This window comes from Anarrhichthys ocellatus, unplaced genomic scaffold (genome assembly GCF_004355925.1).
Source record: "Anarrhichthys ocellatus isolate YVR2014 unplaced genomic scaffold, GSC_Weel_1.0 scaffold41, whole genome shotgun sequence".
Classification (NCBI taxonomy): Eukaryota; Metazoa; Chordata; class Actinopteri; order Perciformes; family Anarhichadidae; genus Anarrhichthys; species Anarrhichthys ocellatus.
Window position 1 is genome coordinate 2,139,502 of NW_022280071.1, and position 25,875 is coordinate 2,165,376.

General features: G+C 40.7%; 1 protein-coding gene across 1 annotated transcript; it reads right to left on the bottom strand.

The window, feature by feature from the left end:
- Window positions 1-2,022: 2,022 nt before the first annotated feature.
- LOC116394836 (aminopeptidase N-like) lies at window positions 2,023-25,875 on the bottom strand. The gene is made up of 21 exons (XM_031868176.1): window positions 25,522-25,875; window positions 23,962-24,268; window positions 20,225-20,367; window positions 19,828-19,964; window positions 18,686-18,812; window positions 17,806-17,960; window positions 17,300-17,413; window positions 17,066-17,209; window positions 16,848-16,913; window positions 16,325-16,390; window positions 16,027-16,199; window positions 15,565-15,641; window positions 9,988-10,121; window positions 9,822-9,877; window positions 9,430-9,577; window positions 9,206-9,297; window positions 7,132-7,239; window positions 6,852-7,019; window positions 6,600-6,740; window positions 5,091-5,172; window positions 2,023-4,292 (listed from the first exon to the last, which is right to left on the bottom strand). The coding sequence occupies exons 1-21, from the start codon at window positions 25,820-25,822 to the stop codon at window positions 4,143-4,145; spliced, it is 2,889 nt and encodes a 962-aa protein (XP_031724036.1). The 5' UTR covers window positions 25,823-25,875; the 3' UTR covers window positions 2,023-4,142.

Genomic DNA, 25,875 nt, shown 5'->3' on the forward strand with positions numbered 1-25,875 from the left:
CCAGAGAATACCCTGATCCACCCAGAGGACACCCTGCTGCACCCAGAGGACACCCTGCTCCACCCAGAGAATACCCTGATCCACCCAGAGGATACCCTGCTCCACCCAGAGGACACCCTGCTGCATCTAGAACTAATTATTCCATTCAGTCCAAACAGTCCAGGTGCATCCATTGTGAAGCGTTACACATTACGAGTGTGTACGAGAGTATTTATATGTTTACAGCAATCAGACTGATTACGACAATCAGTGGTGTCCACCACCCTGGATATCATTTGAAAAATGGAAGTTTGATGGGTGAACACAATCTATTTGTTTGAGTTTTCCTCTGGTGAACTTGCATTATGATTATGCTAGAAATGATAATGAGGATATGGAGTGATTGTGTGAGAGTTGTCACTGGCTTTATGTTTATTCTAAAGAGGATCTATAAGTGCAAAGCAACGCGATATGAAGTGAAAGCCGTGAGAGTGAATATAACCAACAGAAATATTTGAAAAAAGATCCAGCCTTCAGAAATATAATTATTTTTAGATTCAGTTGCCCTAGAACACACAACAAACTAAACCTACCGCTACCTAACCATCAGCACAACAGGACACTCAAACCAAGCTGGGAACAACCTGAGAGACAAGGCAAGAGGGGCTTTTTACGGCTTCAGAAGGAACATCAAGTTGGACATCCAAATTGAAATGTGACTTCAAATATTGGATTTTTTATACAACCTATTTCCCTTTATGGTGGTGAGGTCTAGGGTCCACTTGCCAACCAGGATATGGGACGAATGCCAAATTGAGACTGCATGCAAAATTCTAAAAATCCAACTGAAAACACTAAATAGTGCACGCAGAGCAGAATTAGCACACTACCCTCTAACTATCAAAATTCAAAAGAGAGCATTAACATTTCATAACCACCTAAAAGAAAGTGGCGTTGACACACGCCACAACAAAGCTATTACCAACAGAAATACCTTTATTCATAGCTCAATTTCACAAATCATACATTTTCCTCTTCGGCCTTTACAGTCTGTGCAACATACAACATTGTAGAGGAAACCAGGACATAAGCATCCAGAGGGTTGTAATAGATGGCTACCAAGGGATCCGTCAGGAGACAGGACCCCGAGGTTCGCAGCCTGTTCTCATGCACAACGCATACAACTCATCTCAAAAGGTGTTTCTTGCCAACCGAGCGCTGTCCCAGACGGTTCGCTGTTCTCTTGGGATTAGGCCGGTAATCACAGAGGCCCAGAGGCCTGGGTGGATAGTAGAGGCCCAGAGGCCTGGGTGGATAGTAGAGGCCCATAGGCCTGGGTGGATAGTAGAGGCCCAGAGGCCTGGGTGGATAGTAGAGGCCCAGAGGCCTGGGTGGATGGTAGAGGGCAAGGAGCACATGTGCGTGAGTGTAGGATTTTTAACAGGTGGGAAATGTGAACAGGTCACGATGACCTGCTATGCGATGTGAATCAGAAGAAGGTTGGGGAAGGAGACTGGTGATTAATTAGACACATGGTGGTAAATGTCTAGCCTAGGGACAGGTAGACAGGAACCCTGGGTTCTCTAAGGACAGATAAGTCACCCAGACCAGGGCCAAAGCAAAGCTATAAAGTGATGTGTGCATCTCTACTGTGACGTTAGTTGATCCTGGGACAACTCTGTTTGTCTAAGCAAATCCAATCTCCCTTGTGCTCTGTGGGTTCATTGCTGAGGTCCTGATAGTGAAATCCTGTGGTGTCTCATAGATAAAAGTTATTAAGTTAGCAGTAAGATATTAAGTTATTAAGACTTGAGCAAAATCAACCTGCCTTGATCAGCCTGCACACATCTTTGAACTCTGCCTTTCTTACCGTTAAGATGACGGATCCGAGGTATAAATATCATATTAATAATTATGTATGGGAACAGATATACATCGATATGTAACTGCATATATTTACACATGCATAAGTATACCTGTTTATGTGTAGTGTGCACTCTTTGATGTATTTGATGATAATAATGCTTACAGCTAAACAAAACAATGGGAAGCATTTATTACCTGTACAATCTGGTAGTACAAATTCAAAAGTTATTCGGTCATTTTCCAATAAAAGAGGGTTCAGGAAGACTATTCAATTTTCTATTTAGAATAATAATAATGTGATAAACACAGTACTGAGGCTATCATTATCGACATCCACTTGAATGTTAAAATCACCTTCAATAATTACCTGTTATCTGTTTTTTTACAGCAAAATTTCATAAAAACAGAAAAGGCACCTGGGGTGCTGCAGACTATAAGAAATATAATTGGCTGTAGTGATTTCTGGTTTTCAAATGAATTCATAGCACAGCCAGGTTTCAGTGTGACAAAATAAATCAATATGATTTACGATATGTTTAATGATGATGATTAAATTAAATGAGAAAACAATACAACTACTTGACATATGGGGGAAAACAGAGCAGATAGGAATGCCAGATTAAAAACAGATTAAAAACACACAAACTTTGAAAACTAGAGCAGTAACGAACCGACCACACCTTTAAATAAGCTGCATTTATTTAAAAACATGTTGTTTGTACTTGAGAAAGAAAGAGTCTTCTGACTGACAATATAAAGAAAACCAATTATTGACACATTCTCCTGACGTTGCTCGATGTTTGATGTAATATTCTGTTTATCTAACATCTGTTGCCGTCCGTTCTATGAGATGCATCACCAAGTACAACAAGGCGGCGCCCATTCTGATGAACACTTTGTGTCACTTGAAACATTACTAGGTTTCCTTACACTCATTGGGTGAAGAGAATGTAACGGGGGACATTAAACAACATCCAATGTCTATCGTCTTCAAATAGTGGTTTTGTCAAGTAGCAGAATGTTCTGTTCTTAGTGTGCGATAGATCGGGAATCAGCCAGTCAATGAGTCAAAGTGCTGTACGCCCCCGAGGACAGACCTTTGTGTTTATAGGGTTGGCTCTGCTTTGCTGCGATCCATCTAAAAGTTACATCGACTTTAGCTGCAACAAAAAGATGATGCCTTATGTAAGTGGTTTGATTATTACAGACAGTCAGACATCTGATCTCAAACATATCCAGCTATAGCATGAGCTAATCATCAAGTCCATCAGCATGGATGTGTTTATTCTTTCCATTGCCTTCAAATACAGCATGTCAGATATCAATGACGGCACAAGATGAGAATCATTGTCTTTCAAATGTTCATTTCTTCAAGTTGTACTTTCACATGAGCAACAATGTGGACATAAGAAATTGTAAAGTTTTCAATTTTAAAGGTGAACATATTTACATATATCCAGTTTATAGAATTGCACATAAAGATGTTGGTTTGCTATAGTTGTATAGCAAAGTACGTTTTGGATGTATTATACAAGACAAAGCTGTATTTGCTCTGTGATGGAAGCAGATTGTTTCGTCACATCACAGATAGAAACAGAATACAAGCATTGGTTCAGGGTGACTTGTGATGCTGGCCGTCATAACCAGGGAAAGTAAAGCTTAACATAAAGGAATGTCTTCAATAACAATTCACTTTTTACCGTTCATTATTTTGTGTTGTTTTGTGTTTGTCTCAAATATTTAGTCTTCAAATACAGAGCCCATAAGGTACGCAATATTAAAAAGAAATGCATTTTTATGTGTTATGTTTGTTTCAACTAATATGAACGATGGCCAAAGAGTAATATCTTAGTTATGTTTAATAAAGTTATGTGTTTTTACCCTTAATGACATATAAATAAAATAATCACGCTATGATCACAATATAATGATTTTCTTCATGCAGAGTCTCCTGATCCTGACATAACAGGAAAGTCGAACTAAACACCCTCAATCACAAAAGAAGGCTGTGAAAGTACGCTCAAAGAAATAACACAAACTCTTTACTGTGTCATTTCAGGAGCACAAGTAGATACATTTAACAATGTGATTAAAAAAGTATAAAACAAACAACAACAAAGCATCCTTACCCACGTCCTCTTGGCTCTGTCAACGTACCTCCACTTAGACAGAGCCAGGAATCATTTTCTTCTTTTCAGTTTAACCAAACAGCTACATCAAAGTTTCAGCAAGCACATTCTGGTCTAATTTATTTTGTTGAAGTCTTTAAGTTGCATGTCGTACAAGTATATACAGAGCTACAAGGCCTTATCAAACCAATTCAGAACATTCTCCTTGTTCTCTGTGATCCATTTGATGTTGCTGATGGTTCTCTCAATGGACTGATCCACTGCCAGCGTCCCAGAGCCAAAACCCACCACACTGTTGTCTGCCTTGAACTGCTTCAGCTGTCACAAACAAGACAAAACACAGGTGAGAGTTGTTTGAGGAGATGATGCAGCTTTCTGAAGTGAGTCAGCAGAAAATAGGATTAGGTGGTGTCCTACAACACAGACATAGGGACAGTGTCAAATGTCTCATAGGCCAGTCTGAGTAAGGACATCATGTTAGGTACTTGGTACATGACTTGATTCAGGATCAGTTTGAAACTTCTAGTATTTTTACAATCAATCAGAAAAGGCAATTTCTTTTAAATTGGTAATCTAAATGGGCTGGGCTTAGCGCAGCACAGTATTAGCACAGTGATCCTTTTTCATCATTTTGGTGCAGTTTTTAATCAATATCTACTGATATATTCATTTCATTGATGTAAATAATTGATTATTTGCTATGGCCACATTTAAACTGTGCTCACACATTTAGATATAAAAAAAATCCTAGCTTTGTTTTAAATGCAAATGTAATGTAATCATTTCAATATGAGTGATCCAAAGCCTAACAGAAGTGCCATGCCTATGCTGAGTTATAACTGTCAATCCAATTTTGAAAAAAACAACTTTGGGTTTCACTGACCTTAAACTCACTAGTAGGACCTTGAACTAAACGGCCGACCCACAAAACAAAGAAGTTCCACTAAAGTGTTAAAAACTGGTGCCTTGAGACTCAGGATTATTGGTCACATATGCTGTTATCTACATATATGCTAGTATAACAGAACAGAATGTACCAGGCAGACCACAATCTCGACACTTAAACTTGAAGAATCCCTCATAATATAGATTAAAATGTGTTTGATAATATCTAACCTGCTGAAGCTCAAAGTCAGTGGAAAAGCGCTTGGTGACTCCGTTGATGAGGTTGGAGAAGGAGAATGATCCACCACCATACCTGTGAGTCAAGATATGACAGATAATTAAGTCCATTTGTATGCAAATCAAAGCTTTTGGTGAAATATATTTCTCCATACTGAATGTACTTTTCCAAACTCTTCAGAAATGTGATCTTTGCAAAATGTATCTAAGCAACCAAAACACTTGTTACACATCTCAGGCAACCTCCGGTTCTGAAAAGTGAAGTTAATGCTGAAGTGTCTTAAAGTCCCTCTAGTGACCACCAGGGGGCGACTCCTCTGGTTGTATAGAAGTCTATGAGAAAATGACTCTACTTCTCTCTTGATTTATTACCTCAGTAAACATTGTAAACATGAGTTTATGGTCTCAATCTCTAGTTTCAAGTCTTCTTCAATACAGCATGATGTTCATTTAGTACATTATGGTCCATTTAGAGTCAAACAGACCATAAAGCAGGGTACACTTTAGGGCGGGGCTATCTTGATTGACAGGTTTCTATCAGGGCGTTGTCTGGTGGAGTTGTCCGTGTTGTTGGCTTAGAACTTTTAAGAAATGTCATAGCTCTCTTTTACATTTAGTATTCGACTCAGGTACACTGAAGCCTACTTACAAACTCTGATTCAGTAGTTTGACGGACTGAGAAACAAAAGATTTCTTTAACCTGTTTAACCAAGCCTGTGGGATCAATCGATCTTCTGAGTGATGGTAAAAGCTGATATTCTTCAAATAACATTTTGAAGAAATGCTGCAATATGCTTCAACGGGCTTTTTTTTTTGTTTGCCATTTTTGCATGGAGTAATTCCAACTCAAACAAAAGTAATTCTAGTATGATCATGTTTCTTCAGGTCAGACCCAAAGGGCCGCCTGAGACCAAATAACTTTATCTCAATCCATCAAAGATGCTTACTTTTTGTCGTGTGTACAATTAGAACAGAGGATCTTTGAACATCTAATTATAGATATTCTATAACCAAAGATAATCGTTTGTTGCACTAGTTATGTTTGTCAAAAAACATGCAAAGAAATCTACTTCCACTGAAACTCCTAACTTAATTCAGCCATAGGGAAATTACACGAGCACCCGTATTATGCTCTGTGGGGGGGGCTGCGTGGTTTATGAGCAGAGAAGAACAAACGTCATCTGAGGCAGAGCTTGAAGTACACTGAGTATGCTCGGTCAATAAAAGCTATCGCTGATAATAAACCTGAATGTAAAACTGCCTTCCTGTTGTTAAGTGCTTATGTGACAATTGATCTTTTATTATGTGGCTGTGCTTCAGCTGGGTATGTGACTATCAGAGGTCAGAGAGACATGTTACCTAACACATCATTCAGCCGATCTGCATTCAAAACAGCCTTTTACTCAGAACCATTAAGGCTATTTTAGCGCCATTAAAATTGACACATGGCCAATGTTTCATGGGAATAAAGTGATGTTTGCAACTGAAAAGAGTTGTACTCACTCTGTGAAAATGTATGACCATCGAGCCCTGACAAAGTCCCACGCCAGAGACTGTCCAGCCACATTGTTAGCAATGTAAACGATAGTGGAGGTGGCATCCTGCTTTCGGATCATGTCTGGATCCAGAGTGTACTCCAGATACCTGAAAGGGTAAAAGTAGAATAGAGTATATATGTGTGTACTAGTCAGTAATTGTCAGTTATACGCTGTTGTACACTGTATAACAGTATTAACAAGCTGTCTGTGAGCAGACCTGTTGAGCAGCCAGGGTTGCTTCGTGCAGGCCAGGGCAGAGCGGAGTTTGTCAGCTTCAATAGCAATGGTGGCATTATAAAACTGTGACCAAGCAAACTCCCACTCTTTAGCGCCACCTGCTGCAATGGCATTACAGTACACAGTGGAGCGCAGGTTGGGGTGGATCCTGAAACAAGATGGCAGTACAACATAGTTGATGGACAGAAAGATGCTCTAAAAATACATCATTAAATCAGTGAAACTACAATATGTCACATAATGGGAGAGAATACACTCACTGGTTTTCATTAGTGTTCATCCATTGATTGAACCATGCCTTGGACAGATTTTGGCATTCCTCAAGGTCTGTCTTGCAAGCCAGGCTGATAGCATTCACCTGGTTATACCTGGAGGACGGAGAAACAAGGATGATGCACAGGGACAGAGTAATGTTGAATAAGCATTCATCAAATACAGGGAGCAAGAATACTAGCAACTGCAACACATTCTCACTCCCAACTCATCAAATACTGAGGCTTGGTCAGTGCCTCTTGGTATTGGAGATCAAAGCACTAGGTACTCCTCTCGTGTACATTTTCAACATGACAGCATGTCAATATACTTTAGTTACATGTATAGTGTCCTTTATAAATAAACGTCCCTCTTAACAGGAAGTTAGGTCCAGGCAACAAAACAACTTAGTTTGGTTTAGGAAAAGGCTGTGACTAAAGACTAACTTCACTACCAGGCAGTGGTGGACAGAATCACAAAGTTCTAGCTATTTTATGATTTCATAATTTTTCATAAATACACTACATTATCATTTTTCTTCCCATTATCTTATTTTGTCATTGCACAGCTCCTGTCTTCCTCAGTTGCTCTGCTTCCAGTGCAGCTTGTTTTAAGTAGAGCTTTTATCCAATCAGATTTCACCTCTGTGTCTCTAGGTAAGAAGAGAGGCCCCAGGCCTGCAGACTCACAAGTGCATCCATGTGCAGTTTAAGTGAATGGGGACGATATTGTTGATTGTCATAGTGTTCAACCAATCAGATCTTTAGTTTGACATGTTGGGCGTATTCTTTGACGTGCCAGAGCCTGCTAGCTGGCCTACAAGTACGTGATTGGTCAGTGGGCTAGCGTGACATGTTGGGCGGTGACAATCCCAATATCTGCTGCCTCTGTTGAGCGGACATTTTCAGCCTCAAACGCATTAAAACGTATTCAAGAAATACAACTGGGGAGGCTCGACTGTCTTCACTGGCGTCCATGAATGGAGAAGGACTTCTTACTGGAACTAAAACGCACGGATGTACTGAACAACCGTGGGATTAAACTCTTTGTTAACAAAGAAAGGAGGATGGACTTTGTCTTTAAGTGAACAGCAGCTTTGGTAAGTGAACTGCTTTTGTTTTTACATCTGCAGTAGCTTTAATATAAATATAAATCCGTCAGCAACAAGAACTATGGTTTGGTGTATTTCCTGGAGGGAGTGAGAGTAGCGTTACTACTGTGTTCATTTGTCTATGGTTAATATTGTTCCCTCTGATGTGAATAATATTTGAATGGCCCGAGCTCTTTAGTGTGTCATATGCATTGTCCGTTAATGACACAGAATCCCATCAGGTGCATGTTCATGTATCTGCACTCTGCAGTTAGTATTTATAGGTGTTGACCTTCATTTTTACACGAAACAAATGATAACCGTAGCTGTGGTGTCATAATGAGGTTATTAGGAGGTGGTTCAACTGTAGTACAGCAGTGAAGGCCCAGGTATAAAATGCACGGCCCCCCACTGCTACCAAGTGACTGAAGACTCAGTCTAATCTTGAAAATAGTCAAGGGACTAGCAACTCACGTGACTAGTGACTGATGACAAAATGTCAATGTTTACTTTAACTTTGGCATGGGACATGAGCATCAGTCTCTTGGATGAACATCCTGTGTTTTTTTGACTCATCTACCACTCCTAGCTCCTGATAGATAGACAGTTGTTGTTAACATTAAAGCAAACACAACACTAGCCGGTGAATGCTTGCAAGTTTAGAATAGAATAGTTTAAAGCCAGATAGATTTGACAAGGGACTAATGTTACTAAAGTTATACTAACATGGTTTGGAAATCCAATCCACCAAAGTAGCATGGGTAACTGGCCTGTTCCTACCCAGAAGAAAACTGTATAACTGCATAACTGTAAATCTGAAGTGAACCACAGATATGGTTGCTCAAGAGCTGGAGATCTTCAATGTTGCTGCAACCTCTAACGCTGTTCTTTAATGTTTAACTTGCTTGTTTTCAAATGCCATATTTTGTTATTGCCTCTCTTAAGAAGTATGCTCTCCGGAACAGTAAATGCCCGTGTTTTCCAACACTCACTGGTCCATGTGTCCAGCAGGGACTTTGCTCCAGTTGAGAGTCATGTTCTTGTAGTATTCAAACAGAGGGGTGACCTGTTTCCTCAGATAATCCTAAAAAAGAAAAGCAAGACAGAGCTAAGGACATTTTATAATTCAATGAAGATTGGAATCATAGAAGTAATTCATTTGTGTTTTTGCTCTTTTGATTTTGATGCTGATATGTTGGGCTGAAAGGAAGCACACCTGCATGGGACCATACACCTCACTGCGGTCAAACATCAGGTAGAAGAAGTCCAGGTTGCTCAGGGCTGACTCCCAGGGCATGTAATCTCTCTCCTTGTTCAGGTACTGGGTGGTCTCAAGGGCCAGGACTGTAGAGATGATCTTTGCTCTTTTTTGTATTGTAAAAATGAATGGGATATCCAACATTGACGTAGTGTTAAATGTTAAGTGTTAAATGTTAAGTGTTAAATGTTGTTTTTGCTTGGACCATCTTTAATAGTCTATAAGTCTTTCTGCTTTACTGAAGGTAACAAATCATTTCGATTTCTTTTTTCTATATCTCAGTACTGCACATGATCATTCTCTTGATTACTGACACCATCTATGTATTCTCATATAATAACAGGACTTACCTGGCTAGGTTGAAGGCATCATCCACCAACTGAGCTCTGTTGATAACTGGAATAAGCTTGAAAAACAAGAACATTATCCCTGTCACTACTACCACAACTCAGATCAAGAATCATGTTCATAGGAAAGCAGAGATCACACATTTCTCTAAATTAAGCTGAAATATACCTTATGATCGGTTCTCAGATTATCTACGAGTCTGTTCCAGTTGTCCGTGTCATAGTTGACTCTGTAGTAACCCACCACGTCAAGGTTGGCCAGAACCCAGTCAGCCCCTGATAACTTCATCTCATCATTTGTGGCTAGAGAAGAAAAAGAGGATGGAGTCATTATCGTTGTTGGCACTTAGCACTCAAATTGGTGGCTGAGCCATTGAACTCAGTTTCCAAGAACTCTTGCTGATGGATTCAATAGGCTCATTGGAGATGAACTGCACCTCGCCTGGAAAGTGGACAAGAGCAGGCGGCAGCAGCAGGGGATGTTAAAAAAAAACTGAGGTCAAATCGGACAGTTTTCAGCTGCCTTCGAAGAATACACAGGAAGACAAAGAAACAGTTACGTCCTGTTAGATGTGGTCTGTAGGCTACTTGTAGATTACAGACCTTGTTCGGATTTGTAAATATATGTTTATGTGGAATGTGCGTATATCTGCATTGTATTATATCTTTTGTTCTGTCAAACACTTTGCTGCTCGCTTTGATATGTGTTGTATAAATAAGCGTTATTATTATTATTAATCACACAAGATATGTGTCTATCAGTGGTGGGCCGTCAGGGCCAGCAAAGCCTGCTGGCCTAAACAGAATCACAAAGTTATAGCTATTCTATATAATTTTTCGAGAAGGACCTCTTACTGGAACTGACCCGATGTTCTGACCGTGGGATTAAACTCTTTGTCAACAAAGAAAGGAGGATGGACTTTGTCTTTAAGTGAACAGCATTTAGTAAGTCAACTGCGTTTGTTTTTTTACATCTGCAGTAGCGTTACTACTGTCAATTTGTCTATCATGTCGGTTTTATGAATAATATTTGAATGGCTCGTGCTCTTGAGTGTGTGGTGGAATGCGTGGATCTGCTGCAGGTTTGCTGGATTGATTTGTTGCTTTGTTGTCATATAAATAAATGTGACTGGTTCTTGTGAGTTTGTTCTCGTCATTGTGTTGATTACATTGATTTTGACAATCAACCAACAATCAACATCAAGTATTTCAATTACACAGAAAAATATGATTTTCTAAAAAATGTGGTGTTTGTTGTCAAAACTAAGAGCCAATCAGCACTTTGATATGGCGACAGCCAGGCATTTCCCATCATGCCCTGGGTCATGCAGTCGGTGGACAGCAAATGTGGCGCCTGGCTCTAAAAACTGCAGCCACCTCAATCTCGTGAGGTTATCACTGCAAGTGAGAATCAAGTCGAACACAAATCTAACCGATCGCCGGTGATCGATTCTGCGCAGGACTGGCTCATCTGGAATGAGCCTACTGCTTACAGTAACTAAAGTTACTGTAGTGTAGGACCCAGTGGGGTCTGTGCCACATCCAATCAATCTCAGCAAACATCCCAGAATGATTTAATGCAAAAATATTAAGGTATCAAACATGTATTACTACTTTAGAGTTAAATATTTAACCTTTATTCCAACATGAAAAAAGCAGAAAATAACACTTTGACAAACACGTCAGGACATCTTATTTTAGTCTCTGTATAATATAATAATATATATATCATATAATAATATTCACTATAATATAAAACACACACACACACATATATATATATATATAATGATTTATTTATAACTATATATCATGTCTCAGCAGGTGCTTCATGTCCCTCACTCCCTAACTGTCCGTGCTGGATCTGTCCCCGTTGTTTTAAAAAGCTAAATAAGTTATTAGCATGATGTCATCCAGCTAGCCAAACCTGTCTGGTGTACAGGTAGTACAGAAGCTTCACATGTACTGCTTCCCTTTCCCGCTAGTCTGCTGTCTGGTTGTGAGGTCAGGCTGATCTGATATCAGCTCTTTGGCCTGCAGAATCTCCGCCAAAGTTCTCCTCTGAAACGGGTCTTGGAGGAGCAGCGCTGGCGCTGGCCTCTAGAGACTCATCCAGACGGAAGGCACAGCTCGATTCTGCCCCAAGCTGAATCTATTTAAGGACGCTGATTGGCTAAATTGTATGTCACTCATTTATATCTTTAATCAGCAATTGGCTAAACTGCTTCATAGACCCGCCTCTTTTGGGCAGTTTCTCCAGCGTCCCAGAGCTGCTGAGACTTGCAGACACGTGGAGAGGCCGTGCAGGAAAAGCATATATTTACCGCAGATATCATATTTTACACATATTACTGGGTGATTCCATATTTCTAAAACACAAATATTGACAATTTGTATAGTTTATTATTATTATTATTTATTTTATTTTATTTGTTGTGGCTCAAGGTCGGGCAGCGCCCTAGCGCCCTCTATTGACCAGCCGCCACTGGTAGGACCCATGATGTCACCGGGTCATGCATAACCGCGGCGCTGCTTCCCGCTGATGGATCTCTGACCGCCCAGCAATCGGCAGACTACTCTATGTACTGGAATCCTTTCCTGCTGCAATGCAGCCTGCCTGAATACGGCCTTGGTTAGCTAAGTGCGCTCTGCTAACAGTGAGCGGACAAGTTTAGTAGCAGCTACGATACAGTCTGCACGCTGACTGGAAACAACAGGAGCAACAAGCAAGTTAGCGCAGACATAACTACACTCTGCAGGGAGAACAAAGGAAGACTGGAGCGACCAGTTTTCTTCAATCTGCACCATCGGAACACAGCACAGCAAAGACTGCATTCGGCATTTGCAGACTGATGTATCCATCCAAAACCGATGGCACTGTAAGTAACATCCCTCTCTACATGACTGTTGAACTTGGCATTAGCATAGCATAACTGTACACGTCTAAGCACAGGACTGCTTAAGCTTTGCTCATGCTTGCACTTGGCACTGTAGTGTAGACCCTCCACAGATGGCACTCGAGCTATGAGCATGCACAGAGACCATTATGCTCAACGCGCTCTTCCTTACATTATTCTCCCAAACCCCGGAGCGAGTACAAACAACCTGTACTGTTAAGAAACAAGAAGACAACACTGTACCCGGCAAAGAGCCAACATCCCACCTCCACAATGCGGAACTGTAAAGTCATATCTCATGTTCATGGATTACTTTATTGCCTTTATACAAGCCCAGTAAAGAAATAAGTCAAGTATTAAATGCATAACAAAGGAACGAAGTTTGACGATAAACAATTTCATTTGGCTGGTAAAATATCAACTCAGATTTTGAAGACCTCCTGTTTCTGAAGCATTTAGAATTGTGAAATCCTCAGACATGATGCGTTAGCGTACGTTCAGTCAGGAAGACTCTCTTTACATTCCTTTTCATTCATAATGTCTCAGTCTCTCTCTCTGTCACTACTCTATCAGCTGATTGTGGGCGTTCACTTTAAGATTCTGAACACTTTCTTGAAGCCAATCACATCGTTGCTGTCAAATTTTAAAAGTCTTCTCCTCTCTGCTGCTGTCAGTTGTCATTTCAGCATAATCAGATCTGACCCTCCTCCACCCAGTCACCTCCAGTCAGCATCACAGTCATGCTCCTCATTCATCATCAGATTGCAGCAACTCTCTTCATCACCACCACCACCAGTATCTGGACTCCAGGGAGATTCTGCCTTATCTGACCTCAGCATCACTACCCCTCTATTATCCTACTTCAGGATCGAGTCCAATTGTCAAAGACTTTGCACTATTCATTTCTTATGCATGTGTAATACATTATTGTTAAGATCTAATTAAGTCTGTCCTGATGAAATGTTAACAGTGCTTTTATCAGTGAACTATTTGTGTCAATCTTGTCTGTAGAGTTTTGATTGTGCGCACGGCATTTGCCAAGTTACAAAAACTCAGAGGTCCACGACCAAGCGTCATGACCACTTGCAGAGCCTTCAGGCATGACGTGCAGGCCGTAATTACGTACATTTTTGGTGGAGGCCCTGGTGCCAGTTTCACCATGACAAGTATAATCTAAGCTATGAACTTTGCTTTTGTATTGATTTGATGAGTGTATTCACTGAGCTTCACTGGTGTGATATTGTTGTGTAGCCGGCTTTGCCACAGGGTCTTGCACATACATTAAGATAAGATAAGATAAGATAATCCTTTGTTAGTCCCGCAGTGAGGATTTAACCATCTTTCTAATCTGCCGCATTATCATACACGCATCACCATAAAGGGATATGCTCTCATGTTGCTTCTTTACATGTTGATGCTTGTGCACGCAGAACAAAGAAACACACACACATTCTTCACAGAGCCCACCCGACAGGCACACACACACACACACACACATGACTAATTACTGTAAATATCAAATGACTAATCTCTTCTCTGAATTATTTGTCTCCTTAGTTTTACATAACCCTCACTGCTCATTCTGTCTTACACTCATTCATTTACCTCTCTCCTCTCCTCTCCTCTCCTCTGCTCTCTCCTCTCCTCTCCTCTCCTCTCTTCTCTCCTCTCCAAATTAAACCACTTCTGCAGATTCATTCTCCATCTCATATTCATTTCTTACTTTGGGGACACACAGGTTCTGGTTCAGGCTCTTGTCATCTAGACTACTGTAATTTGCAGGTGTACCCCACTACACTGCTCCTGCACACCCTGCACTGGCTACCAGTGACTGTTTGAATCCAATTCAAGACGCTGGTACTTGCTCATCATGCTGTAAATTGCTCAGGCACATCCTACATACAGGTGTCCATCCATACACCCTAGTGTCCGTCAACTACACCCTGCTACTGCCGATCCTGACTGTTTCACTCGACATATCTTCTGTTGCAGACTGAAAACTAATTTGTCCTTTAAAAAACAACTTTTTCTCAATCTTGTATTGCTTCTAAATGTAGCACTTGACGTTCAGCTTGTTTGACAAAGTTGATGTACTCGTATGATGCTTTCATTTTTGGGTTGTATCCACATAGGTGAATGCAATTCTTGTAAGTCGTTTTGGATAAAAGCGTCAGCTTACTAGAGGGAGTACTTTATTTTCCATTACATGCCGACATCCAGTAGTTGTGGATGGCGATGGGGCTGCTAGTCGGCACTCCAAGCAGTTAGGAGTTCAATGCCTTGCTCAAGAGCACCTCGACAGTGCCCCTTGGCTTTCTGAAATCCCAACAGGCTGTTTTAGATTAAAAGCTATATAGCGAGTATATTGCTGCACCTTACAGTCAATAATACACTTTGTTTTGAATGTTATTTCTGGATCTGTATTTAAAAAACATATTTGTTAGATACATAGATAGAATACAGTCATGAAAAACGACTTGGCCCACCCACTCATCGTAGGGTTTTTTCTCATCTTCTGTGTGTTTAAGGTTTGTTCTTCTTGTTAGGCTTGGTTAGGTTATGTAGATAGTTCTTTTTATGGATTTACAACACCCTATTCTTTGTCTGGTGCTTAGTGTTGTGTTTCTACTGCTGCATTGCATTATTTTGACTGATAGTTGAATCAGTCAAATAGAGAAAATGATGTTTCTGATGTCCTAAAATCTGACTTGTCTGGACCATCAACTAAGGCCTGCAGTTACTTTGCATTTATTGCCAAAAATGTTTGTTTTTCCACTTACTGTCAGAAGAAATCGATTCATTTGTCAGCACAAAAGCACCATGTTATTGTTGGTGTCTGTACATCTTACCTGATTTATCCGTCAGCCATTGCGGTTCCTGGATAACTTCAGTTTTCATCCACTTGATTGGAACAATCCATTCATAGCTGTAGGACAAACAACTGTTTCATTTCATCTACATATAGATTATTAATTTTTCTTCTTTGCCTTTCAAAAACTGGACTCTATCACCTTTTATCATAATGATATTAAAATGAAAAATTATTAGGAATTTATGAGTAGAAAAAAAGTCTTAGTTACATCATTTTTTGTGACAATACTATAATTTATAATAGTATTGAAGATAGTAGTACTCCTATAAATGTAATGGTAATACTAGTTTAGTAATATAAGCAGGAGTAGCATCAAAGTATAGCAAATTGAGTTGTCCTATACTGTAGATGTAATGGTATATAGCAGCAAGAAAAAGACAAGAAATACCTAATTCATTGGTCAAGTGGAAGGGAAGTATGGAAGAAAGTGTGTATTTACTTGAAGGGAGATACAGCAGTGACTTCCGAGTCTGGATCCAAGAGAAAGTGCTGCTGGGACACAACCCCAGTCGTGGTATTTATGGTAACCACAGGAAAGCCCATCTGCAGGATCCATGTGCTCATGATATTTTGGACAGTGTCAGGAAGTTGAGTGCCATTAGCAATAACAGCCTGTGGAAGCAGACAAACAAGAAGAAATGAAGTAACAGCCATCAGAAGGTTTGCAGGTACTTATCCTTTTGGTTAACACATTAGCTTAATTTTCAAAACTTGATAGTCCATAGAGATGAACATACCATCTGCAGATGATTCAATAGGTCTGTGTAGACTGCATTCCCAAACGCAAATTCACCCAGGTAGGTCTGCAGGTTGGACAGAGAAAAATGTGTTATTTTTACTTTGGCGTCGTTTCTGACTGAAAGCTTTGCTGCTCACACAGCATTTCAAATTATATATATTTTCATTCAGACAATAACCCTTTTGAGGCGAGTTGTTTGACTGAATTACAATTACTGACAGATTGATGGTTATGTTTTCAAGCCACGTCTGAAGAACATCCCCCCACTGACTGGGCTGGACCGTGGTGGTTGAAATTCTGTAATAACTTGCTTTTTCAGATTTTTTCAAAGTTATCAGATGCACGCTACCATGTTTCTAATAAGAAATGTATTTGTCAAGACCATGTCTACTCAAACCCTGTCAAGGGTGCATACAGAACAGATTCTTTACTGTGTCAAACAAAAGGGGAATACGCTTCACAGTAGCATGAGGGATTTTTTCAGGTAAATATTGGATTGTACGTCTCCATGAAGTCAATACCCGTAGTCCCATTGTGAAGACTTCTTCAGTTAGGAAGTCCGACAACATCCTCAGAACAGATGCTCCCTGAGAATGAGCAAACACATTTCAAATGCTTTTAAACATCATTGAAAGATAGATTTATCTATGAGATGAATTAAATGCATAACCTAAATGGTTTGATGTTAGGATCAGAGATGGACAAAGTGTTCTGTTAAGGCTTGCGTGTATGAGGTTACCTTGCTGTATGAGATAGCATCGAACAGCTCACTGATCTGTGCAGGTTTCTGGATGTCCTCTTCTCTGGAGGACAGGGGGTGAGAAGAGGCCAGAGCATCGACGGCAAACACCCTGTGGACGTCACTGAGCACGATGAGGTCTTTCTATTATGAGACAAATAAGACAGTAAGGCCAAGGCTCCACCGATCAATGTCAACATTCTTGAGGCCATGAGGTGGGAAGGAAATTCTTACCACATTCCAGTCGGGTTCAGCCTCGTGTGCTCCCAGGTACTCAACATAGGATGCAAAGCCTTCATTCAGCCACAAGTCATTCCACCACCTCAGGGTCACCAGATTACCAAACCACTAAAGGGACAGCAAAGAGAAAAGGTGTGAATGCTATGCCAAGAAAGAACTGGAAATAAATAAGACATGAGTTCCCAGACCTGTAGACTTGTGAGTTGGACTGAGTCACTATAATCCAAAAAATGAAGTTTTGAAAACTTGTCTGGTGAGTTGGCTTACTTAATCAGAGTTACTGACTATTTGATTGGGATGTTCTCATGCCACGTTTGAAGAAAATCATTCCAACGAATGGCGGATCGCAGTGCTGGTTGTAATTCCTTTATAGCTTGCCTTTTCTGAATTCAGCTTCAGCTATTTTGCTAATTGAGAATCAATTTGTCAAGAACTGGATCTGTTATGCAAGATTCAATAGACATTGTGAAGTGATACAGTTTCCAGTGTTAAATGCAAACCATGTGAGCCAGTTCATGAGCGATGATGGTCGCAATCCTTTGCTTGTTGGAGTTGGAGGAGTACGCTTCATCGTAGAGCAGTGCTGTCTCTCTGTATGTGATCAGACCCCAGTTCTCCATGGCTCCAGCATTAAAGTCTGGTAGAGCTATCTGATCTGCATTATACAAGATATTATTAGTGGTTGATTACCTGTGGAGTTAATGCTTTTAAGTTGACTAAGTAAGTTCTAACTGCCTCAGTGTTTAAACATGTGATCTGGAGGGAGGATTTCCCAGAATTAGAAATGTGTAACAATGTAACAAAATTAGGGAATGTACTGTATGAGTTGGACAACAAAGATTGGATGACAAAAGAAAAGACTGTCATGAAAGACTGTATAACATTCAAGTTATCAAGTTATATCTCTTAATAATTGATACTGTATGTAATCTTCTCAGATCTTCTTGCCAAAGCCCTGTGTTCAATGTCAAAACTGAAAGGCAAAATCAACCCTTGAAATAAGCACATACGTCTTGCATCGATGACAAAAGAACAGATGAAGCGATAGCATTTTATATGGTGTTCGGAATGACTGGCACTGCTGTTTTATTGGAAGTGGCAGCCAATGGCTACAAAAAGAGGTTTTTGAGGTTGACCACAAAAACGCACACAATGATTCTGAACATGATTGCAATAACTACTGACCACTGAGCAAGTGGTACAGTTAAATCATATTTGGATTAGATGTCACATTACTGAATACCTTGTTAGGTGTACTGTGCGTACAGCAAAAACTAAAAAGGGTCCAGGAAACAAATTTGATAGCATACATTTAACAAAGTTACATGAAAAAAGAGGATATTGATCATTGCCTGATATCATCATGTGTGGTGGACATACCGGACTTTGGCAGAGGGTAGCTGGTATTGTAATACTTCTCAAAGAACTTAAGGATGGGTCCAGTTTTGTTAAGGGCATACTCTCCTTGACCAGCAGCAATAGCAGGCTTCCTGGCGAAGATGCGAATCTAAAACCACATCACATAATACACACAATAAAACATATTACCCAGTCTCATTATGCACATTGTTGTTAGTTTGAATGTACCTGTCACCTCATTGATTGCATAAGATCAACAATACTATCTGACTGAGGCCCCTGTCTGCAAGGTCTTCAACTCCCACCTGCGAAACAATTTTTGATGGATTCAGGGGGAAGCTGGGGTTATGGAATCCGAGTGCGCCAAGCGGCTGCTAGGAGATGTGATCGGAAGGTTGTTGGTGCCTGCTGTGGCGGCAACCTAAGAACCTGATAGTGGACACCAGTGGTGAAGAAGGCCATCAAGCTGAAGAAAGAGGCCTTTAGGGCTGGGCTGGCCCCTGGGTCTCCAGAAGCAGCAGACGTACTGGTTTGCCAGAAGGTCTGAAACTGCAGCAGTGGCCAAAGCAAAAACCCGGGTGTGGGAGGAGTCTGGGGAGAATATGGGGAAGGACTTTTGGTTGGCTTCATGGAAATGCTGGCAAACCATAAGCCGACTCAGAATGGGAGAACTGCGGACCCGGACAGGGGACATTTTTGCGCTTTGGAAAGCACTTTGAGGAACTCCTGACCCCAAACAATAATGTCCAGAGCTTTGAACCTGAAATGCTGAATGCTCTGGACATTGTTACGCTCTTTTGGCTGAAAAGCACCTTCATTGTCACATGGAGGTCTGGTACAGTGCCTGTCGAGTAGCAGACTGGGGGTGTGGTTCCCATTTTTAAAAAGGTGGGCTGGAGAGTTGCTGCAATTATCGGGATATTACACTGCTCATGTTACTAATTAATGGAGACCAACTATTAGGGTGCAACAAATACAATTTATCTTCCAGTTTCATAAAAAATCTCTTAGCAACATCTGGAATATTGGTGGTCTATTATGAACAAACATTTTAAATTGATAACCAGTCCAGGAAAAATGTTCTAACACGATATTGTTGTGGTATTGTGCAGATCACGCAGAACATGATCAATTAGGTAAAATTCAAAGTTAAAGTCACTTACCAAAACTCCATCAATGGTATTATTGATGAAGGCAAAGTCACTGACAATGAACGCCAACAGGTAGGTGGACATTTTCTCAGTTGGCTCAAAAATTGTCTTCTGCACATTGTGACCCTCAATGGGGAAATTGCTTGAGTCTGTAGTAGAGAAATTAAATTGAATAGGCCAACATGTTTATTACTTTATTCATTTTTAATCACTTTAACTTAGTTAGAATTTCTTTTTTCCTATAACATGTCACTCTAACACACCCTGCTGTCCACAGTCTTAGACCACCCTAAGAATTATGTTACATCCACAAACAAAAGGACCAGCGTTGTCCTCCTCATATATTCCATTGATATTGTCAGAAGTTGTTAAAACAATCCTGTCCAAAAACTATTGCAGTGTAACTTACCTTTCACTTCGCCATTGGACAAGGCTACAGTTCCATGGTCGTGGATCAACGTGATGTAGAATATAGCTTTCATAGCTGGCTCGTCAAAACAGGGGAAAGCCTTCCTGGCATCTGTTGGCTGCATCTGAGTAGTAGCAACAACCCTGACAGGAGATAAACAAATGAAATGTGATATTTAAAGAAACAAACCAACATCCAAATGACGCTCCAGCCTAAATTCAGTCAGGAAAACTACAGGCTTAGGCATGCAAGAGTATAGTTTATTTCTCATACATCTGCCATTCACTTCTCGCTCATGCTCACTCATAATTTCGGGGCTGTCAATTATGATATCAGCTGTTTAGATCAGCTGGTCTCCTCTATCCAATAGCACAATGAAACAATTAAATCGTTAGCCTATCATCTTGCTGCTGTCTCTTTTTAAATATGATTGTCTCTCTACCTTTACTACTGTTGGGACCATGTGGTCTGAACAAAGGGACCTACATATGCCTACAGGATAGTCAGCAGCCTGATTTGAGTTAAGATTCACACCAACCCCCGTGGGACATGAAGTCCCACCTACGTGTGAATTTTCATCCAAAACTCGACACTGAGAGCTCATAACTTCTATCCCCCGTTCTTTCCCCGTTTACGTCGTCATTGTGCCGGTCGTAAGGACAAGAATTACCTTAACTTCCGAGGAACCCCGCTGCCAATACCAAGGGTTTATCCCCGCACAGCTTGAAGCTCTGTCGCCCAGATGGCTCACATGGTAGAGCACCCCATGCACAAAGGCTAAGTCTTACATCAGCAGCCCTGGTTCAAATCAAATCAGGGCCCTTGGATGAATGTCATCCCCTCTTTCGCTCCCCTTTCCTCTCCAGTATATCACTCTCCGCTCTCTTAATGGCAAACAAATAAATAGATAAATAGGCAGAGTTCAAAGATATGTGCTGATCAAGGCCGTCAGGAGTAGGTGGGTAAGAAGTGGGGCATGGGCCATTAGCCCAGCCCAATTTTACACCCTGGCTTGATTTGTGGTTGTAATTCTATCGCAAGATGGCCTCCTGTTGGAGTATTCTACTTATTCATTAATTCGTTATTCCTTGCGTTGTTCTCGATAACTACTATTCACAGCTTTCTGCCAAGTCCTCACATCTGTCGTACTCTGGAAAGTGGGTCACTGTCAATGCATCATGGTCTCCAGGCAACCTCATACACTGCTTCATGGTCTAATTTGCTTCATACTGTTGTCCTATTCTGTGTTGGATGCTGCTATTTGACCCTGTCTTGGCTAGACCTCAGCGTGGAGCTGTGTCTTCCTAGTTAATTAAAGGTTATTTATATATTGCATTTCGACCTATCGTAACCAAAGTCATTGCATCATAGTCCTTGTGATCTCACATGCTGGTAACTATATTTTGTCATGTGGTATCGCATTAATTGCAGCAGCAGCATTGTGGGGAATCTCATGTTGGGTCCACATAGAGTTCCGTCTTGACCTGCTCTATCCGATAAGTGTAAATAAATTGATCGTTCAGACTCTGCCCATACCTCTTTAAATTTGCCTTAAATCCCTCGTAAGTCATGTTATAACTGGTGTTTGAGCTTTTGTTGCTGCCACTGCTTTCAATCTGTTGCCTGCTATCAGAATCTGCTATTATCGCATCGTTAAGCTTCTAAATTCTTCCGTAATCGTGCTTGCTCACATTCTCAATACATGCATATAACTGGTGGTGGTGTGTTGGCTCAATGTCTGTTTTGCTGCTCACTGTTTCCTTTTTATCTGTTATTTCCATTCATAGATAACTCATCCGATCTGATTAATATATAATTCAGCTAACTTCTATTGGTTAAATCCCTTCAATGTCTTATGAGTGAAGTAGGATCCATTAAAAGCTGGCTAAGCTAAAGAAATCATAGACGCTCTGGTCAGTGCTGACCTAGTCATTGCAGCGCTTTTGTTCATGTTTTCTCATTCATGGTAAATTGCTGATTCTCTTAACCTCAAGTTTCTGTCATGCTCCTTGTTATGCCTCATCTCTTTGCAGCTTATCCCATTTTCATCGACCATTTGTGACCCATTTCATTCCTGCTTGGTAAGTAAACATTCTTTTGGGGGAAGTATTCTGCTTTTTTCCTTTTGGGGGATTTGTATTGCTGCTGCTCAGAGCAGACGCCCCTCCATTACAAATCTCCCTGTAGCGCCAAAGACTCTGTCAAGACTTATCATCACATATTATTTGTTAATAACTAAAAATTGTCTTTTTTTCATCTGACTTGTCTCTCCTGATTGAAATGCTCGTGTGGAGTTTTACATAGAGCCAGATGATAAAACACATGTCAATTCAATCCCTGTGTCAAACACAGAGCCAGGCCCAGGATGTGTTCAGCCTACGGTAGTAGGCTACAAAGACTCCACGTGTGTGTTTGTATAAGTGTGTGTGTTCCCCATGTTGTCTTTTTTTTAACGTGAAAAAATCCACTTCCCATTGCTCCAACACTTTCTTTCTTGCAAATTGTGTATTGTTTTATAAGATACACAAGTAAAAATATCAATGTTAAAATCAAGACTGCTGTTTTAGGGCCAGTTAATGAAGGCATTGAAGCCATTTTTTGAACTATTAAACCGAGCGGTTGCATGTTGTGTCTCAAAAAAGAAGCAAAGCAAAATCCAAGTGAAGTAGTGAGTACACAGCCAGCTAAAAAGAGAGAAGATGTCAAAAAGAGCAGTTGTTTAGCTTAAGCTAGCAAAGAAAGTTCATGGCAGGCTCAGACGACACAATATTTAGTTTTAAGATGATCACTGTGTCAGATTATTGATTACAGAGTCACAATTCCTTCTGTGACTCGACCAAGAGACATGACAGACTACACGTTGGTCCCCGACCAATCAAAGCTTCTCGTCTTTCACAATGCGTATACCATCGGGAAGGAGGTGCTAGCAACCAACTTCCAGGAAAAAGAATGCAAACAAACAATAGTGTTGTGTATGATGCTGGCTGTCATGCTCAGAAAAGCCTGAAAAAAACCCACAAAAAAACTGAACTTTCCTCCTACGTAGCTGCAGGATGGATCAAAGAATTACAGCACTTTTGTCCAGGAGACCACTGTTCTTGTAAATATGTAAACATTGACATGTTGTCACATCAGTCCAGAGTCACTTGAGTGGTTAGTGTTGTTTGTCATGTGACTCTGTCGCTTGAAGTTGACGTCAATCACGATCTTTCCCTAAACCTAACTAAGTTGTTTTTTTGCCTAAACCTAACTTCCCATGAAGACATACATTTATTTTGAAACAACACTGTACATGTAACCAGCGTGTATTGACACACCATCACTGAAACGCGCAAAACTGACGCAATAGTGGTCCGAGTGTCATAGCTTGAAGAGTATGAGCACTGAACAATCTGCGGTGTTTGATGCATAGGGGGGAGAATGTGTTGACACACTACACAGGATAAAACCGTAAAAATTGATTGTCACGCACAAAGTCTATTGTTATTTCCGATCCCACCAGCGCTCTACGACTGCTGGCTGATATTATGAAGTCTGAACCCAACGTAAATGGATGTAGTAAGTTCTAATATGACTCCAGATAGTTGACAGGCTATTCCTCTAAAAGAGCAATCCAATGTCTTGCGTGAGAACTTCTGCGTGAGAACTATTGGTCATTGCTGGTTAGTGCATGTTCCAAAACTTCTCAGTCTCACTTTTGTCCAAGTCATGTCTATCATCTGACATCAAATACATACTTTTTTACGCCATCCTCCATGTATTCACTTCTGTAGAAGCCTCCCAGGTCATCAGCCAGCTCTCCGGTAAATTGTGTGACGAGGTGGTACCTGTGGTCCTTACTCAGTTTACCATCCAGCTGTAGGACCAGGTACTGAGTCACATTCTGGAGCCAGGAGTACTTGATTGAGGGAGCTTTGACCCCACTATTGACTGACATGAGCATCGCCAAGTGGCCATTCTCCAATTTGGTGTAGTTCAGCTTATTGGAGTGGATAAGAATCAGGTCAGTCTCCTCAGCACACTCAAACTCCACACTGGAATCACCTAAAACAACATGAAATAACGTTAACTGTGATCAGCAGTAATAAAAAGCCAAACTCAAAACTCAAATTCAAACTTTCAAGTTGTTGGAAATTGGAAAATCAGAATCCAAGCTTTCATTTCTTGATATCATCTTTGTGTGCAATTTGGGTCACTTTGAAGAGTGGTTTCCAACCTTTTCAGCCTTGTGACTCATCAAAACAAAGTCATGTCCACTCGGAAACCCTCAGCACTAGTTGCATGTAAGTGAGTTGGTTATGAGTTGTTTTATTTGAAAATGCACCAAAATCTCAAAGAGGTAAAAGATATCCAGTAATTTACAAAGAAAGAACAAAGCTTCGAGTAAAGTTTTTAACGCTTTCTTATCCTGTTGATTGTGCTTCCCCTCAGATCTATCTTGCAACCACTTGTGGGGGTCCCAGCCTCCAAGTTCAACAATGACCCCTGCATATCAAATCAGAATAAAGCTGTTGTTACTTTCCAGTGAAAACCATCTCCAAATATGCTGATTTTGACTTATTTGAAGGTTTCCTTTTTGGGTTGAGACAATTCTTCTACTTCTTGAGCTAAATAAACGATTGAAAACCTCTAACAGAAACACACAAAGCTTAGAAACTGGAATGCCTTTTCTCAGTTCATGACAAGTTTATTTGTACAGGACAGCAACACTATGTAAGTATATATATACTGTGGACATTGAGAGAGGCAGGGTCTAAATATGTTGTTAAAAGTGGTGTGAAACAACCTTGATCCAATCTCTTTTGAAGGTCATGAGTCTAGTTGATATTGTCTAACCCCAAATGTAAAGCCTGTGTACATGTAAACACCATTAATTAGGATGTTTAAACCTCTTTACACGCTTATCCAGCAAGCGGAGGGTGTGTTTCTTCTTCGTGTCTTGTTTTCTTTCACATGTACCCTCTTAAAGCTGTGACATATCGGTCTCATATAAGTGTCTTTATATTCTTAAATAGCTCACATACAAGGTGCCACCTGCAGATCAGATTCTAGTCATTCACTGGTAAAGCCGGGGATCAAACCGCCGATCTTCTGATTATGTAAGACGACCGGCTCTACCTGCCGAGCGACAGTAGTCCATCAGTCTTTATTGCCATCCCTTTTCCTCTCAAAGCAATGCCTTCAAACTCCTACTGGTTTTAATCCTTGTTGACTGAGGAGGGGAAATCTAGACAGACTAATTTGTATAAAGAAAGTGATTTCTCTTCAGAGGATCAGAGATGGGTAAAAAACCTTACCAGTAAAGATGTAGAGTCCAGTTGTCGCATCTACAGTCAGACGTGGCCACAAGGTGACATTGTAGTGGTCCGGCACCAGGCTCTTGGGCAGCCGATACTTGTCCCAAGGTTCATTGGACGGGGACGGTGTGACAGGGGGGTTGGATGTTGATCCTCCATCCGTTGGCGAGACCTGATTATTATTTTTTGCCTTTTCCTGTGAGTAGACAACAGATAGAGCAATGATCACAGCCACGGCCCCTGCACACAGGATGATAGCTACTATCCCAACAGCTTTACTGATAAAGAAGCCTTTCCCCATGTTGTCTGCCTGTACTGGAGCCCCACACTGTCACCGTTCATGTAAGGGTGGAA